The sequence below is a fragment of the Dictyostelium purpureum genome (genome assembly GCF_000190715.1).
Source record: "Dictyostelium purpureum unplaced genomic scaffold DICPUscaffold_125, whole genome shotgun sequence".
Taxonomy (NCBI): Eukaryota; Evosea; class Eumycetozoa; order Dictyosteliales; family Dictyosteliaceae; genus Dictyostelium; species Dictyostelium purpureum.
This window is the reverse complement of record NW_003519462.1, coordinates 37,415-52,773: the sequence shown is the minus strand read 5'-3', so window position 1 is coordinate 52,773 and position 15,359 is coordinate 37,415. Positions and strand designations below refer to the sequence as shown.

The window sequence follows — 15,359 nt, the reverse complement described above, 5'->3', positions numbered from 1 at the left end:
TGGTCTTGGACTTGTATGTAACTTTGATTTGTTTTTTTTTTTTCAATTGATATTTTTTTTTCTTTAGGCATGCATATATTCAGGGATAACTTCACATTGATTTGTTTTTAAATTACAGTCAGTATTACCCTGTGGACATATATAAACTATACCTGATAGATATTTTAGGTTTGGATCACTTTCTCCTTTGCTACTATGATTGCAGAATGTTTCATTTTCAATTAAACATATTGGACAACATAATGTTGCTTTATAACCCTTTCCTTTTGTACTTTGATGATCTAAATAACGACCTAATGGACGATGACCCCAAATACAATGATTTTTTAAAACTGGATTTGGACATTTTACATTGTAGCATTCATCATGTAAACCATCTATTTCATCTGTTTCTAAAATATCCCCTTTTATAATACAACTATTAAATAAAACTATTAAAACTATAAAGATTATTAATTTTAAATTTATTTTCATCTTTTATAAATCTTTGATAAAAAAAAAACTAATTGAAAAAATTTTAAAATTAAATGATATTGATTATGATGATGGTGATTATAGTGATTATGATGAAGAATGATGATGTATTATTTATTATAATAAAAATATTAGTTAATGTATTTTTTAAAATAACTTTAATAAATTAAATAAAATAAAAAATATAAAAAATTTATAAAATTGAAATTTTTATTTAAAAAATACTAATATTATCTATTGTTTTTTTTTTTTAAATACAAATATAAATAAAAATAAAACCAAATTATTATTTTATTTCTTTATAATTAAATTTAAATTATAAATTAATATATATAAAATAAAATAAAAAATAAATTTAATAAAAATTATTATAAATATCTTTTAAAAAAAATTTTTTTATCAATTAAAATGTAATTTCTTTTTTTGTTTAATCAAAGTTGTTGTTTTAACTAAATTGTATATTTTTATGTAAAGTAGTAAGTTGTGGGTAATGTGGATTATAAATTTATAAGTATACTTTAAATTGTTGTTATAATTTAAATATATATTTAAATTGAATATTCTTTTTCTTTTTTTTTATTTTTTTTTTTTATAGATCAGATATTAAAAAAAAATATTAACTTATGATTTTCTATTAGTAAATAAAATAAAATGATGATTTTAAATAAATATAACTAATATAATATATAATTTTATGTTTGTTTTTTCCCTATTGTTGTTTTTTTTTTTTTTCTTTTAGATTGTGAAACATTGTATTTTTTTTTGGATAGAAGTTAACTGCATAAAACCAATACAGTAGGATACCTTTTTTTAATTTATTTTATTTTTATAAAAAAACATTATTATTTTATTTTTTTTTGTTTTATTTTATTTTATTTTGTTTAGTTTTTTTTTTTTTTTTTTTTTTTTTTGTTCCCATTTATTTAACATTCACACAAGACAATCAAACTATTTTTAAAAGTTCAATGATTTTTTTAAATTAAAATATTAATATTTAAAAAATAATTAAATAATTTTATTAAAGATATAGTATATAAATAAAATATTTATTTATTTAATTGAAAATATAATTAAATAAACAAATAAATATATTAAAAAAAATATATGTTTTATTATTGTAATTAAAGTATTATAATTATTATTATTTTTTATTTTTTTATTATTAATTATTAATTATTTATTATTGGATTTTAATATCTAACCATTGTTTTAAATTCAACAGCTATTTTTAAAATTGCAGGAATAAAACCAGTAAGTGCCCAATCTTTATAAACAAAAATTGCAGAATATTTTCCAAGACTGATTAATACAGGTTTAGAGAAAGGTTTATAGGATTGCATTTTATTTTCAGCTCTATGTTCGATAGCATTTATATTATTTACAACGATACTAGCAGTACATTCGGCAGTTTGTGCTAATTTTTCTTCACGAACATGTAAAACATCACCAGATACAAAAATATTACGATAGTAGGTCAAACCAGACATTTGAAGTTGATCGTTTGCTTTAATATAACCAAATTCAGAGATGGCATCTGGGTAACTATTCTTTATGAAACCTGAATTTGGGATGATACCTGTACAGAGAAAAGCTTGATCGGCTTCAATTTCACTTCCTTGGTCAGTGATAAAAACATTACCACGATGCTCCATAACACGCTCGTTATAGATTAAACGTACACCACGAGATTGTAAAAATTCTTCGGTATAACGAATAGCTTTCTTTGGGAATCGATTCATAAGACGTGATTGAGAATGAACGATAGTGACTTCTTTGCCTCTAAAATGATCGACTATTTCTGCTGCTAACTCTACACCTACAATACCGCCACCAATAATTAATATCTTTTTTAATTTTCTAATGTGATAGTAGTTCTCACGTAATGTATTTGCACGTGCTGATGAAACTACGCTAGATTCCTTAAATGGTGAATTATAACTTGAACCTGAATTAATTACTAAATAGTCAAACTCTACTGTACGATCATCCAATACTACTTCATTTCTTTGAACTCCTAACACTTCTTTTTGAACAACATTTGTATGCTTTAAATAATGTGAATGTAATACCTGAATTCTTCTGACATGAGTTGGTTCGACAATAGTTCTAAGAATACTTGGTGTAAACTCAAAGAAATCTTTTGTATCAATTAATGTTACTTGATAATCATTCTCTAATTTCTGTGCTACAATACTACCTGAAAATCCACCACCAATAATTACAACTTTTTTTCTATCTTCAATTGGTATCTTTATAAAATTTTATACATTAATAAACTATATTTTTATTTATCTATTTAAATAAATTGTATTTTAAAAAAAAACTTACTTTATTAAATAATGCGGAATATATTATATTTTTATATTTTATTATTGTTAAAAATATTTTATATAAACCAAATACAATAGACATTGCATAATGTGCTACAAAAAAAATGATTGGTAATAAAATTGAAATCATTTTATTATTGTATTATTATATTTTATTTATGTTTATATTTATATTAAAAATATTATATATATCTATTTTATAAATAAAATGAGTATTATTATTATAATCAAATTGTTATTTATTTTTGCTGTCGAGTTTCATCTAATATTTAAATTATTTTGTTTTCGTTTCTTTTTAAAGTTATTATATTATTTTAATGTGTAAATATTTTCTATAGTGAAAAAGTGATGAAATATTAGTAAATTATATTTATAAAATAAATATATTGTTATTTTTTAAACGAATATAAATATTTTTTTTAAAAAAAATGATATTTTAAAATAAATAAAAAAATAATAAAAAAAAAAAATATATTTGGGTGTGTTTTACCCCTTTTTCTAAAAATTATTCGAAAAAAACAACACACACTAAACCCCCACCATTATATATATAAGTAAATTAATACATTCATATATATTGAATAACAACATTTTTATACATATATACATTAAGAAATAACACATATTAACATATAAAAACACATACACACAACAACAATCCCCATAGATTCTACATGTTTTAATTTTTATTAATTAGGCAATATTATATTAATATTCAAAATCTACAATTATTTTCTTTTTTTCTTTTTTTCTATTTAAATATATTACAAATTGATGTGATAAGGGGTAATTATTTTCAGCTTGGTATTTTTTTTATTGATTTTTTATTGATTAACCAATGCACCACAAAATAAATCTAATTTTAAAAAAAAAAGCCCTAAATAATCATACCTATTATTTAAATTGCAAACTCCAACTATTGTGTTAATGATATATTAATAAATATATATAAATATATAAATATAATAAAAATAATAAAATTATTTTAAACTCGGTAATAATAATAATATCTAAAAAAAAAAAAAAGAAAGGAAATGAAAAGAAAATAAAATAAAATAAATAAAATCAGTTTTAACTGTAAAGAAAATTGCGCATAGTTTTCAAAATGATTTTAATATTTTTGTTTTTTTTTTTTATTTTTTTTATTTTTTTTATTTATTTTTTTTTTTAAATTGTTATTATTTTTAAATTGTTATTATTTTTAAATATTTTTTTTTCTCTTCAACTATTTTTTTTTTATAATTATCAAATATTAGATTTTTTTTATATCATTATCAAATCGTAATAAGTTAGTTTGGCCATTTATACTTTTAAATGATGTTTAAATTAAAGACAAAAAAAAAAAATATATAATGGTCCTATAATTTCCCAATTTTGGGATTTAATAACCGAATGAATTTTTTAATTTTTTTTAAATTTTTATATTTTTTTTATAATTTATTAATTAATAAATTAAACCAAAATAATTAGTTTTTTTTCATTCATTTCATTCATTAAAATAGATAAACCCTAGTTCATTATCTCTTTTTACTTTTTTTTTTTTTTTTGTAATTTTTTTTTTTATTTTTCAATTTAAAATTTTTTTAATTTAATTTAAATCTATTTTCAAATTTTTTTTTTACAAAAAATTTTAATAACACAATATTACAAAGATGTCAGAGAATGAACAAAAACAGTCACAACAAGAGTTAAAAACAAAACCAACTAGTTTTACAAATAATAATTTTTCAAAAGGTGAGGAAGTCTCAATTAGAATAGGTACAGGTATTAATATTGCAGGTAAAGCATGGGGCCCAAAAGATTCAAATAAAAAGATTTTGGGTAAGTTTTAATAATTATTAATCATCATCGTTATCATCATTTAATTAATTAATTGTTCATTGTTATTATTTTTTAGCATTACATGGTTGGTTAGATAATGCAAATACTTTTGACTTTTTAGCACCAGTAATGGCAGATCAAGGTTATAGAATTATTTGTATTGATTTTATTGGTCATGGTTTATCACCACATAAACCATCATGGTGTAATTTATACTATACTGATTATATTACTCAAGTTTTAGATGTTGCTGAAGCACTTCAATGGAAAACTTTTACCATTATGGGTCATAGGTAAATTAAAAGATTAATAATAATAATAATGGGTTAAATACAATTATAATTATAAATATTAACATAGATTATTTTTAGTATGGGAGCAGGTATTGCATCTATTTTAGCAGCAACCATGTCACATTTAGTTGAGAGAATTATATGTTTAGATTTTATAGGTATACTTTCAAAAGAAGTTGATCAAGTTAAAGCAATTCAATTTGCAATGCAAACTCGTTCATCAATTAACCAAAGAAAACCAAATCTTTATTCAAATAAACAGGATATCTTTGATAAGTTAAAATCAAATAATCCATGGATTGCAGATAACGCAGCTAATCGTCTTTTAGAGAGATCCATTGAATCCGTAATTTCAAATGATGGTGAGCAAATGTATAAACTTCGTCATGATCCACGTCTAGTTGGTCCATCCATTTTCATCATGAGAGAAGCCGAGGTATTGCTTATGTTGGATGAAATTAAATGCCCAGTCTTGGTATGTTGGGCAGATGTAACCAAACAACAAATGCTTATCAATCGTAACTGGACCCAAGTTATGGAAACAAGAATGAAGCATATTAAAAATTTATCACAGGTTATAGTCAAGGGTAGTCATCATTTCCACATGGAAAACATTGATGCTTTCTCATCAAACATTTTAGAGTTTTTAGAAAAGGATCAAGATATTTCATCTTTTGAACCACAAACAAATGCACCAAATCAAAAGGAACAACAACAACTTCAAAAACCAGATAACCACAATCAAATTGTTGAAAAGTCAAGTCCACAATTAGAAGGTAATAATACAAGTGCAAATACAGAAGGTCATCAATATTCAAAATTGTAAAAATTATTTTAACTTTAAAAAAACAAAAAAAAAAAAACAAAATCGATTAAATTTTATTTATTATTTTTTAATAATAAATACTATTTTAAAATTATATATTTTATTTATTTATTTATTATATAAAACCTATTGTTTTTTTAATTATATTAATAATATAATCATATTCTATCTACTTATAATTTAACTAACTTTATTTCTTTTTCTTTTTTCTATTTCTTTTCTAGATTTAAATATATAAATACGGATTAATAAACAATATAAATAAAGAATAATTTATTTTAAGTTTGCATAAATAACTACCCTCTTTCTTTTTTCTTTTTCTTCTTATTTCTTATTTCTTTTTTCCCTTTAAACTAAAGACTTGACAATCATTTTTATTGCCATTTTTTTACTTGTAAATAATAATAATAATAAATAAAAATTTAAAAAAATATTTTATAAATAGTAACAATGATAGTGGTTGCACCATATATTTTTATTATATAATTCTAATTTATTAATATCTGTTGAAACATGTTGTATTTAAATTAAAAGCTCACAAAATAACCGCTGCAATCCTTTAATGGAATCACCACATAGATGAAAATTCATAACGATTAATAATAATAATAATATAAAACAATTGGATTAAAAATAAATATTTATTTAAAGTTTTATTTACAATTTATTTATTTTATTTAAACTTTTATACAATTGGGTATGAAAATTTCTTAAAGTATGGTAGTAACAGTGGTGATCTAAAAATAAAAGACCTATTTAATTGGATACAGGGTACTTTTGATATTTTTAATGCTTTTGCTAATATTTCTAATGTTGAGGATGATATTTTATAGTCAGTTAAGGTGATTTTTAGTTGTTTAATGGTGCTGTTTTTAATTAAAATATTGGTAAGGTCAGATACATCGATAGCAATGTTCACAAATTTAAAAGTGTGGTTTATTAAAAGTTTTGATGTTGTAAAGCTGGTGTTGTGTAGTTTGATGTTGGTAATGGTTGGATGTTGTGATTCTATAAATTGGTCCACTTGTTCTTGCGATAGGGTCAGGCATTCAAGTAGATGGATTGTATTTAATGTGGTGTTCTTTGAAATTGAATCAAATAGTTTTGACCAATTATTTATATCACAAATTTGATTTTTTGGTGTTGGTTTTATTGATTTTATAACTAATTTTTCTAATGATGTGGTATTATCTATTAAATAAATTAAATAATTGAAATCTTTTGTTTGTGAACCATCATGAACTATACTAAGTAAATTATTTAATATTATTGGTGATTGTATTATTGGTTTGGTTAAATTTGGAGCATTTAGATATTTAATTGTTGTTGAAATTGGTAATATTGGTCTTGTTCCTTTTGAAGAAATAAATGAATATTCAATTAGGTTACTATTATCTTTTTGATTTAAATTTACAACTTCTATTTCATCATCTTCATCATTATTGGTTATTGTTATATTGTTATTGCTATTATTATTGTTATTATTATAATTAAAATTATTGTCAAAATTTGATTTGATATGTAATACTTTTAAAGATTTACATTGCTGTAATAGGTTTCTAATTAGCTGATATGGAACTTCATTAACCCTAAGATCTAAATATTCTAATATTTGACTATTTGATAAAATTTTAAATATATTTTCAACTTCTAAAGTATGGTTTGAGTTATCACTGTCTTTTTCAAAACTAAAATTTCTAATTGTAATTCTTTTTAATGATTCTAAATTATTTTCGATTAGTTTTGATAAAGCTTCTATTGGTTTTCTATTTATCATGGGATCATCAAAGTTATCTGCAAACACATTAGTTGATTGAGGATGAATAGTTGGGGAGCCAGTGTTACCATCTAGCGGAGGTGTTTGGGATTGTGATACTGTTGGGTCAAGTACTATTATATCTCTGAAATTAATTTCTTTAAATTTGTTTTTGCATTCAAACGGTAGGCGGAATCTATAGTCTGATAGTGATAGTCTTGTAATTGATGGATGAGATTCAATTGATTTGCATAGACCTTCGGTTTTAACTAGCCCAATTGTATTTGAATTTCTACTATAAAATGTAATATTTAAACTTTTTATTGTTGCCACTTGAAAAAGGAGTTTTCTTAATGCAGCCATTTCGTCTTGGTTATCAATTTTAATTGTTACATGTTGCAGATTTGAAAAAAAATAAGAAGTTTCATTAATCTTATTGATTACCAGTCTAAAATAGTCGTCAAACCCATAAGAGAGAAATCCTAAATGATAACAAAGCGGCGCATACCCACGAGTGTTGGGAGGTGACCTCCATAACAAAGATAGTGAGTCTGATTCGGCTTTTGCAATAATATTTTTGTGATAAATATCCGAAACTATAATTGAAAGTTTTTCCAATTCGATTTGATTATTGAATTCCATTAGTTCCTTACTTATACCAAATCTAATTATAGGCGGTATTAATGTTTCGTGACCAATGATATGATAAAAGGGATAGTCTAAAGAAGGTATTATATTCTTTGCCCATAATTTGCATACCAAAGATAGTCTTATAACTTTATCTATATTATTATCTTTATACTTCATAGAATACTGATTTGATAGTTGCCCAAGTTTATATCCTTCATATTCGTTTATGTCATATTTTCCTATAAGAAAATATTGTAATATTTTTTTAATTATTATATTTGATAATTTTATTTTATTTTTATTATTTTTATTTATAATATTATTATTGTTATTATTATCTCTATTCATTTATACAATATAATTTTAATGTTTTTATTTTTTTATTTTTTTATTGGTTTATATAAATTTGCTATTTAGGACACGTGTCGTAGATTTATCATATAATGACTAAGCAAAGTTATAACTTCAAAAATAATAAAATAAAAAATTTATAAAAAAAAATGAAAAATAAAAAAATGAAAAAAATTTAATTTTTTTTAAATTAATTTAATTTATTTAAAATCTTTAAAATTATTTTTATTTAAAAAGTTATTAATTTAGTAAAAATAGTAAAGAGAATAGAATTGACATTAAAAGACCAATATTTAAAGAAATAGTGGATGCACTACCTGGAGCAGGAGTACCGGCCATATAACAAGTTACATTGAAATTGGAATTTACTACAACAGCTTCGTTTTCTTTTTTACATACAAATGCATCGGATGAAATTGGAGTTCTTTCACAAGTATTATCGTCGTTTGAATAGAAATTAAATGTGTATCCATTTTCAACTAATGGTTGTGTTTGCTTTACAATTATTACATTACCACCACAAGTCTTTTTACAAACTTCGTTAATATTTATATTGACACCACCTACGCCGCATTGGGCTCCATTAGTACCAAAAACATGGAAATAGGACCAATTGTTTTCTGCCAATGCTGAATATACGCAATTAGAAATTAAAAAAACAATTAATATTAAACTTAATTTCATTATTATATAAACTTTAAATATTTATTTTTTATTATTAAAAAAAAAAAATAAACAAAAAGAGTATTTACTTTATTTATACCCAAAAAAAAAAAATATTAAAATTAATAATTAAAAAATATTATTTTTATTTCTACTATTTAATAAAATTCTAATATTTGAAATGCTTCAATTTACAAACTGAGGATAGTTATTGTTTAAAATAATAGCCCATAAAAAAACACCCTTATGTTTATTGAATTTGTTTTGTGTGTCATTATAATGAATGAAAAAAAATAAAAATAAAAAAATAAAAAAAAATAAATTTTATTTGCATATCCCCACACCTTTTCATTTATTGTAATTGTCATTGAAACCAATAATTGTTACTTGAATATTTGAGGAATTAGACACTATTATTTTTTATAGTTTTCATTTAAAAAATATTATTTTGGCTTTTTAATTGTTTGATTTATAAAATCTGATGTTTTATATTAAATTAAAATTATGTTTCTTTTTGATTTATTCGGATATTAATATGAAATGAAAAAATCTTAATAAATAAAAATTAAAAAAAATAAATAATTAAAAAAATAAAATTTTTTTTTTTTTTTTTTTTTTTTTCATACATTAACACATAAATTTTTTTTTTATTAAAATTTTCATTTATCAAAAAAATAAATAAAGGTCAATGGCTGATAGTATCGCTATTAGCCTCAAGGGTGTAACAAGAGGGTATGGTAAAACAAAAGTGATTGAAAATTTGGATCTTGAAATAAAGAAAGGTTCAATTAATTCTCTCATTGGGGCATCAGGTTCGGGAAAAACCACTATACTTAGGGTATGTTATAAATTTTTTTATTATTATATATTTATATATTCTAATATCATAAAAAATATAGACAATTTTGGGTAGATTAGTTCCCGATGAAGGAGAAGTTTTATTATTTGGTAGAAAACCTTTCGATAGTGGTTGTGACCATGGTAGATTAATAGGATATGCACCACAAGAGAATGCATTATATTTAGATTTATCAATAGATAATACATTGAAATTCTTTTCAAATATTCATAAAATGTCAAATGAAGACTATTTAAAAAGAAGAGATGAGTTGGTAAAGTTATTAGATTTACCACCAGTATCAAGAATTGTTGGTACTTTAAGTGGTGGTCAAAAAAGAAGAGTTTCATTGGCGGGTAAATTCATAAAAAAAAAAAAAGAAACCATTAAATTTTCTAAATACTTACCTTTTTTAAAATTTTTTTTTTTAAATATCTGAAATTATAGCTGCACTTTTACATTCACCTCAATTATTAATTTGTGATGAACCAACTGTTGGTGTTGATGTAAGTAAAGATTATTATTAATAAAATAAAATAAAAAAAGCTAACATTTTTTTTCAAAGGTTATGGTATCAAAAGGAATTTGGGATCACATGAATGAATTAGCAAAAAGTGGTGTTACCATCATTATTACAACCCATTATATAGAAGAGGCAAGACAATCAGATAAAGTTTTCTTATTAAGAAATGGAAAAATTTTAGAGAATGGACCACCACAGCATTTAATCGATAAATATGATTGTAGATCATTAGAAGAGGTATTTTTACAACTATGTAAAGCCGATGATACCGAGTCATTAAATTTAGTTAGAACAAAAAACAATTTGTTGCGATCAAGTGAATATCAAACTCCCCAGCAAATCATTAACAATGACGATTGTATTGAAGATATTATTATAGATTCAAACTACAGTATCAAAGAAAGCTCACCATTATTAGGTATTTCATCGAGTGGTTCTCAAAATTTCAATGGTGGTGCAGGTTCCCATGGATTTTTTTCAAATTTTTTAAAAAATATAAAACAAGCATTTGCAATTGGTAAAAGAAAATTCACTCAAATTTATAGAAATAAAGTTGTTTTAAGCTTTGAGTTATTGGTAAGTTTTGATATAATTCTGTGTTATATAGTCATCTATTTTATATTTAATATTAATTTATTTTTATTATTTTTCTAATAGTCCCCAACACTTCAAATTGTATTATACTTTTTAGCAATCGGTGGTACTCCAAAAAATTTAAATTTTGGGTTAGTAAATTTAGATACTGGATCAATTGGTTCACTCTATGTCAATAGTTTACAAGCCAGTGGTATTTTTAATTTCCATAATTATAATAATACAAACGATGCAATCGAGCAAATTAAAAATGGTAATTCATTTGGGTGTCTTTATATTCCAAACAACTTTACAATGTCGCTGATCGACAAGCTTAGTAACCCAGGAGGAGATGATCCAAATTGGCAAATTGGTTTGTATATGGATTATACAAACTATCAAATTACATTATTGGTAGAGCAGCAATTAGAACTATCATTCGAATCATTGGCAGAACAATTTAACATCACTTTAAATCCTATCCATATTGAACCTGCTGTGTATGGGGATCTCTCTGCAAAGTTTATTTGGTTTTTGGCTCCTGGGATGGTTGGTCTAATTACTTTTGCTCATTCAATAGCTATTACATCAGTTAGTTTTGTTCGGGAAAAAATAGATGGTAGTTTAGATCGTCTATTTAGCTATGGTGTTAAAACTGGCTCAATTGTATTCGGTCATTTCCTTGGTCATTTACCTCTTCTCTTAATTCAAATTACAGTACTACTACTCATTGCTATCTATGGTTTCAGTATACCAATCAAAGGAAATATTGTGCTGGTCTTCTTGATTACAGTAATATTGGCATTTGTTGGAATGAGTCTTGGTTTAATTATTAGTGCTGTCAGTACTGTAGAAACCGAGGCCATTCAACTTTCTTTGGGTGTTTACTTCCCTACCCTCATTTGCTCTGGTACTTTATGGCCTATCGAATCTATACCACGTTGGTTTGCTTGGTTTCCAAAAATACTTCCAGCCACTTGGGCCGCATCTGCTTTAAGAGATATCATGATTAAAGGTGTATCTTTAACTTATAAAGAAGTTTGGGTTTCATTATTAATTATTATAGCTTGGTTCATAGCATTGTTTACACTTTCTACAATGGTGTTAAACGAAAAAGATAAAAATTTTACTTTTTTTAAATCTAAAAAAAGAAATTAATAAACCTAATTTTAATAATATTTATTAAAATTTTAATTTATGATGGCAAAATTATATAATTTTTCTTTTTTAAAATCTTAAATTTTTTATTTATTTATTTTTTTATTTATATTTATATTTGGTAATTAGATAAAATTTTTATATGTTAATAAAAATTTAAAGTAATGCAAATAATAATGCAACTAATAAAAGGGCAACATTGCAGATAACTGATGAAGCACTACCAGTGGTTGTGGCGGTTGGTGTGACAGTTGGAGAGACGGTTGGATTTGAAGTTGGGGCTGGGGTACCTTGGGTGCTACAAGTGATCTTATAATCACCTACGGTTACTTCATTGGAACTACATGTAAATTGGGATCTATCACCAGCGGAGGTTGCACAAGCACTATCAGTGAACCATTGGATATTGTAAGTTGTTGTGGTTACTTTTGGATATGGGTTAGAGATTTTGAAATAACGTCCACAACCAGCAGTACATGGACCGTTGACAACACCATAGTAGACAATTCCTGAACATGCATTTGCAGCACTTCCTCCTGTAATATTGAAACCATTGTATGTAAATGTTGGGGTTGGTGTAGCGGTATCAATACATTGAGCTGTAAGACCATCAGAAAGTGAAACTGGACCATTTCCAGTAACACATGTAAGACTTTGTGGACCTGGAGCTGGACTATCAGCACAATTGGGTTGGGTGAATCTTGTGAATTCTGTACCGGCAGCATTAATTTTGAAATAGGCACCACAACCTGCTACACAGGTTCCATCAAACTTTACCTCTACACCAGCGGCATCACATCCAGTACCAGAGATAAAAGCTGAAGAATAATCGGCATTGGCTCTTGAAAGGAATATTAAGGCAACAAGTAATACTAAAACTCTCATTTTATTAATTTTTATTAGTTTTTTATAATATATTTAAATAAATGTATATAATTTAAATATTTTTTTTAAATAATGAAAATGAACAAATTTATTTATACCTTGGAAAAAAAAAAAAAAAAAATTAAAAAAAAAAATTAAAAATTAAATAAAATTAAATAAAAATGATTTAAATTACAAAATAATATAGCTACTACATTATAAATGCACTATTATTTTCAATATATTTTTTTATTCAAATCTTTACAAAAAGTTTTACAGACACCTATTATTGTAAAAATTGAAATTAAAAAATTAACACACATAAAAATACAAACTGAACACTCACATTTTTTAAAAAACATAAACAAAAAACTTAAATAATTTAAAAAATAAGACCCCCATTAAGTGTGAATATGTACAAAAAAATAATAAAACAATCGCCACTTTTCTATTTTTATTTTAAGAGGGAAAATAAATAAAAATAAAAATGAAAATGATTTTGATAATGATAGAAAAGAAAAATATATATTCTTGTGGGGGTGGGGGTTATGAATTAAGTTATTTAATACTTGAATAAAAATTTTTACTTTTTACCCCATATCATTCATATAATTTAATTTTTTTTTTTTTTTTTTAAAAATTTAATTTTTTTTTTTTTTTTGGAAACAGGGGTGTTTGGGGGAACTAAATGTGGAGAAATATTAATGATAGCTAGGGTGATAGAATGTGGTAACTATAGTGGAGTGATGTTGTCATGTGATATATAAATTTTTATATTATTGCAATTGATATAATTTATTTTTTTTATTATTGCAATTGATATAATTAATGTTTTTTTTTTTTTTAAATTTAATTTTTTTATATTTAATTTTTTAACCCCAACCACCAAAATTAAAAATAGCACAATGATAATTCTCTTTTTGTATCTATTTTTTTGAAAGGAGTTACAAACAATAGGAAGAAATGAGTGAAATTGATAGAATAAATTAAAAAACAATTAAGAAAAATTAAAAAAAAAATAAATTCAAATAAAATTTCTTTTCATTATTTATCAGGTTCTAAATATATTATTTTAATTGGTGTTTGTATTTAAAGTTAAATTTCCAATAGCCATTCCAATCTAAATCTTGATTGATTTTAATAGAATTGCATACGTAGTATTTTTTAATAAATAAAGAATGAATTTTAAGCGTGTGTTTGTTAACTACCTCAATTTTTTAAGTTGAATTTTTAATATTATATAAAAAATTGATGGTAAGTCAACTTAAAATTAAAAAAATAAAAAATAAAATAAAAACAAATAAATAATTGAATAATTAAATAATAAAATAATAAAACAATATTATAACTCTATTTTTTTTATTTATTATAGCTTAATAATATTATAGTCTTTAATTTATTTATTTATTTTCTAGATAAAAAATAAAAATAGTATAATTTATAAATATATATAAAAATTTATATTAATTTTAAATTTTTTTTTTTTTTTTTTTTTTATTTAGAGTAAAGCAGCAATTAAGGCGGCTAATACAACTGCGAAACTAGCAATAGTGGTAGAGGCTGAACTACTATCGTGTTTTTGTTCGACACAAGTGACTTGAACGGTATTGGTGTTTACTTTAACTGAAACTGGTTTATTAGCATCACAAAGGAAATTTCCAACAAATAAATTATTGGCAACAGCTTTACAGGCAGCATCTGAGAAACCGGTGATAGTGTAGTTATTTACATTGGATGCACTTTTAGTTGGGGCAATTGAATAAGAGTAAACAGTGTTTGATTGGGCACCACATTTTGAATTTGATGTACATGAACCATTGGCTGGGACATTAAAACCGCATTTTTGGGTAGTATCAGTAACGTTGAAACCAGTGAAAGCAGCTGATGAGAGAGCAAAGAAAGCAACAATTAAAAGAATTAAAGATTGAATAAATTTCATTTTTTTTTTTTTGTGTAGTGTGTTTAGATTATTAATATATTTGTTTGATAAGTTTAATAGACTTGTACAAAAAAAAATTTCTATTTATACGAATTATTTACAATTCACCAAAAAAATAAAAAAAAATAAAAATAATTAAATTAAATAAAATAATTTTTCTTTTTCAAAATTTAAAGTTTGTTGCAACATATACAATAAAAATATCATTCCAAAATTTTGTTTTTTAGACTTTAATTTAAGCCACCTAGATAAAAAAAAAAAAATTACTTTTTTTTTTACAAATATTATTAAAAAAAAATTAATTTGCTTATTTTTGTTTA

The 15,359-nt window shown here is 23.3% G+C and overlaps 8 protein-coding genes across 8 annotated transcripts; 2 read left to right on the top strand and 6 right to left on the bottom strand.

Annotated features, from left to right (window-relative positions):
- Positions 1-63: 63 nt before the first annotated feature.
- On the bottom strand, positions 64-474 carry DICPUDRAFT_79023 (uncharacterized protein; the record flags this gene model as incomplete). The annotated part of the gene is made up of 1 exon (XM_003288153.1): positions 64-474. One exon carries the CDS (start codon positions 472-474, stop codon positions 64-66), a length of 411 nt encoding a protein of 136 aa, XP_003288201.1.
- A 1,190-nt stretch (positions 475-1,664) lies between these two features.
- DICPUDRAFT_33638 (uncharacterized protein) lies at positions 1,665-2,934 on the bottom strand (the record flags this gene model as incomplete). The annotated part of the gene is made up of 2 exons (XM_003288152.1): positions 1,665-2,723; positions 2,803-2,934. 2 exons carry the CDS (start codon positions 2,932-2,934, stop codon positions 1,665-1,667), a joined length of 1,191 nt encoding a protein of 396 aa, XP_003288200.1.
- A 1,522-nt stretch (positions 2,935-4,456) lies between these two features.
- Positions 4,457-5,744, top strand: DICPUDRAFT_152421 (uncharacterized protein; the record flags this gene model as incomplete). Its single annotated transcript, XM_003288162.1, has 3 exons — positions 4,457-4,625; positions 4,702-4,918; positions 4,997-5,744. 3 exons carry the CDS (start codon positions 4,457-4,459, stop codon positions 5,742-5,744), a joined length of 1,134 nt encoding a protein of 377 aa, XP_003288210.1.
- Positions 5,745-6,435: 691 nt separating this feature from the next.
- DICPUDRAFT_15973 (uncharacterized protein) lies at positions 6,436-8,418 on the bottom strand (the record flags this gene model as incomplete). The annotated part of the gene is made up of 1 exon (XM_003288151.1): positions 6,436-8,418. A coding segment is annotated over one exon (1,983 nt), but the record flags the coding sequence as incomplete, so codon positions are not given.
- Positions 8,419-8,683: 265 nt separating this feature from the next.
- Positions 8,684-9,165, bottom strand: DICPUDRAFT_97951 (uncharacterized protein; the record flags this gene model as incomplete). Its single annotated transcript, XM_003288150.1, has 1 exon — positions 8,684-9,165. One exon carries the CDS (start codon positions 9,163-9,165, stop codon positions 8,722-8,724), a length of 444 nt encoding a protein of 147 aa, XP_003288198.1. The 3' UTR covers positions 8,684-8,721.
- A 667-nt stretch (positions 9,166-9,832) lies between these two features.
- Positions 9,833-12,236, top strand: ABCG20 (uncharacterized protein; the record flags this gene model as incomplete). The annotated part of the gene is made up of 5 exons (XM_003288161.1): positions 9,833-9,982; positions 10,044-10,338; positions 10,430-10,488; positions 10,548-11,081; positions 11,163-12,236. 5 exons carry the CDS (start codon positions 9,833-9,835, stop codon positions 12,234-12,236), a joined length of 2,112 nt encoding a protein of 703 aa, XP_003288209.1.
- Positions 12,237-12,275: 39 nt separating this feature from the next.
- DICPUDRAFT_92055 (uncharacterized protein) lies at positions 12,276-13,173 on the bottom strand. Its single transcript, XM_003288149.1, has one exon. The coding sequence runs from the start codon at positions 13,119-13,121 to the stop codon at positions 12,393-12,395; it is 729 nt and encodes a 242-aa protein (XP_003288197.1). The 5' UTR covers positions 13,122-13,173; the 3' UTR covers positions 12,276-12,392.
- A 1,222-nt stretch (positions 13,174-14,395) lies between these two features.
- Positions 14,396-15,148, bottom strand: DICPUDRAFT_92054 (uncharacterized protein). The gene has a single exon (XM_003288148.1). The coding sequence runs from the start codon at positions 15,037-15,039 to the stop codon at positions 14,599-14,601; it is 441 nt and encodes a 146-aa protein (XP_003288196.1). The 5' UTR covers positions 15,040-15,148; the 3' UTR covers positions 14,396-14,598.
- Between the last annotated feature and the right edge of the window lie 211 nt (positions 15,149-15,359).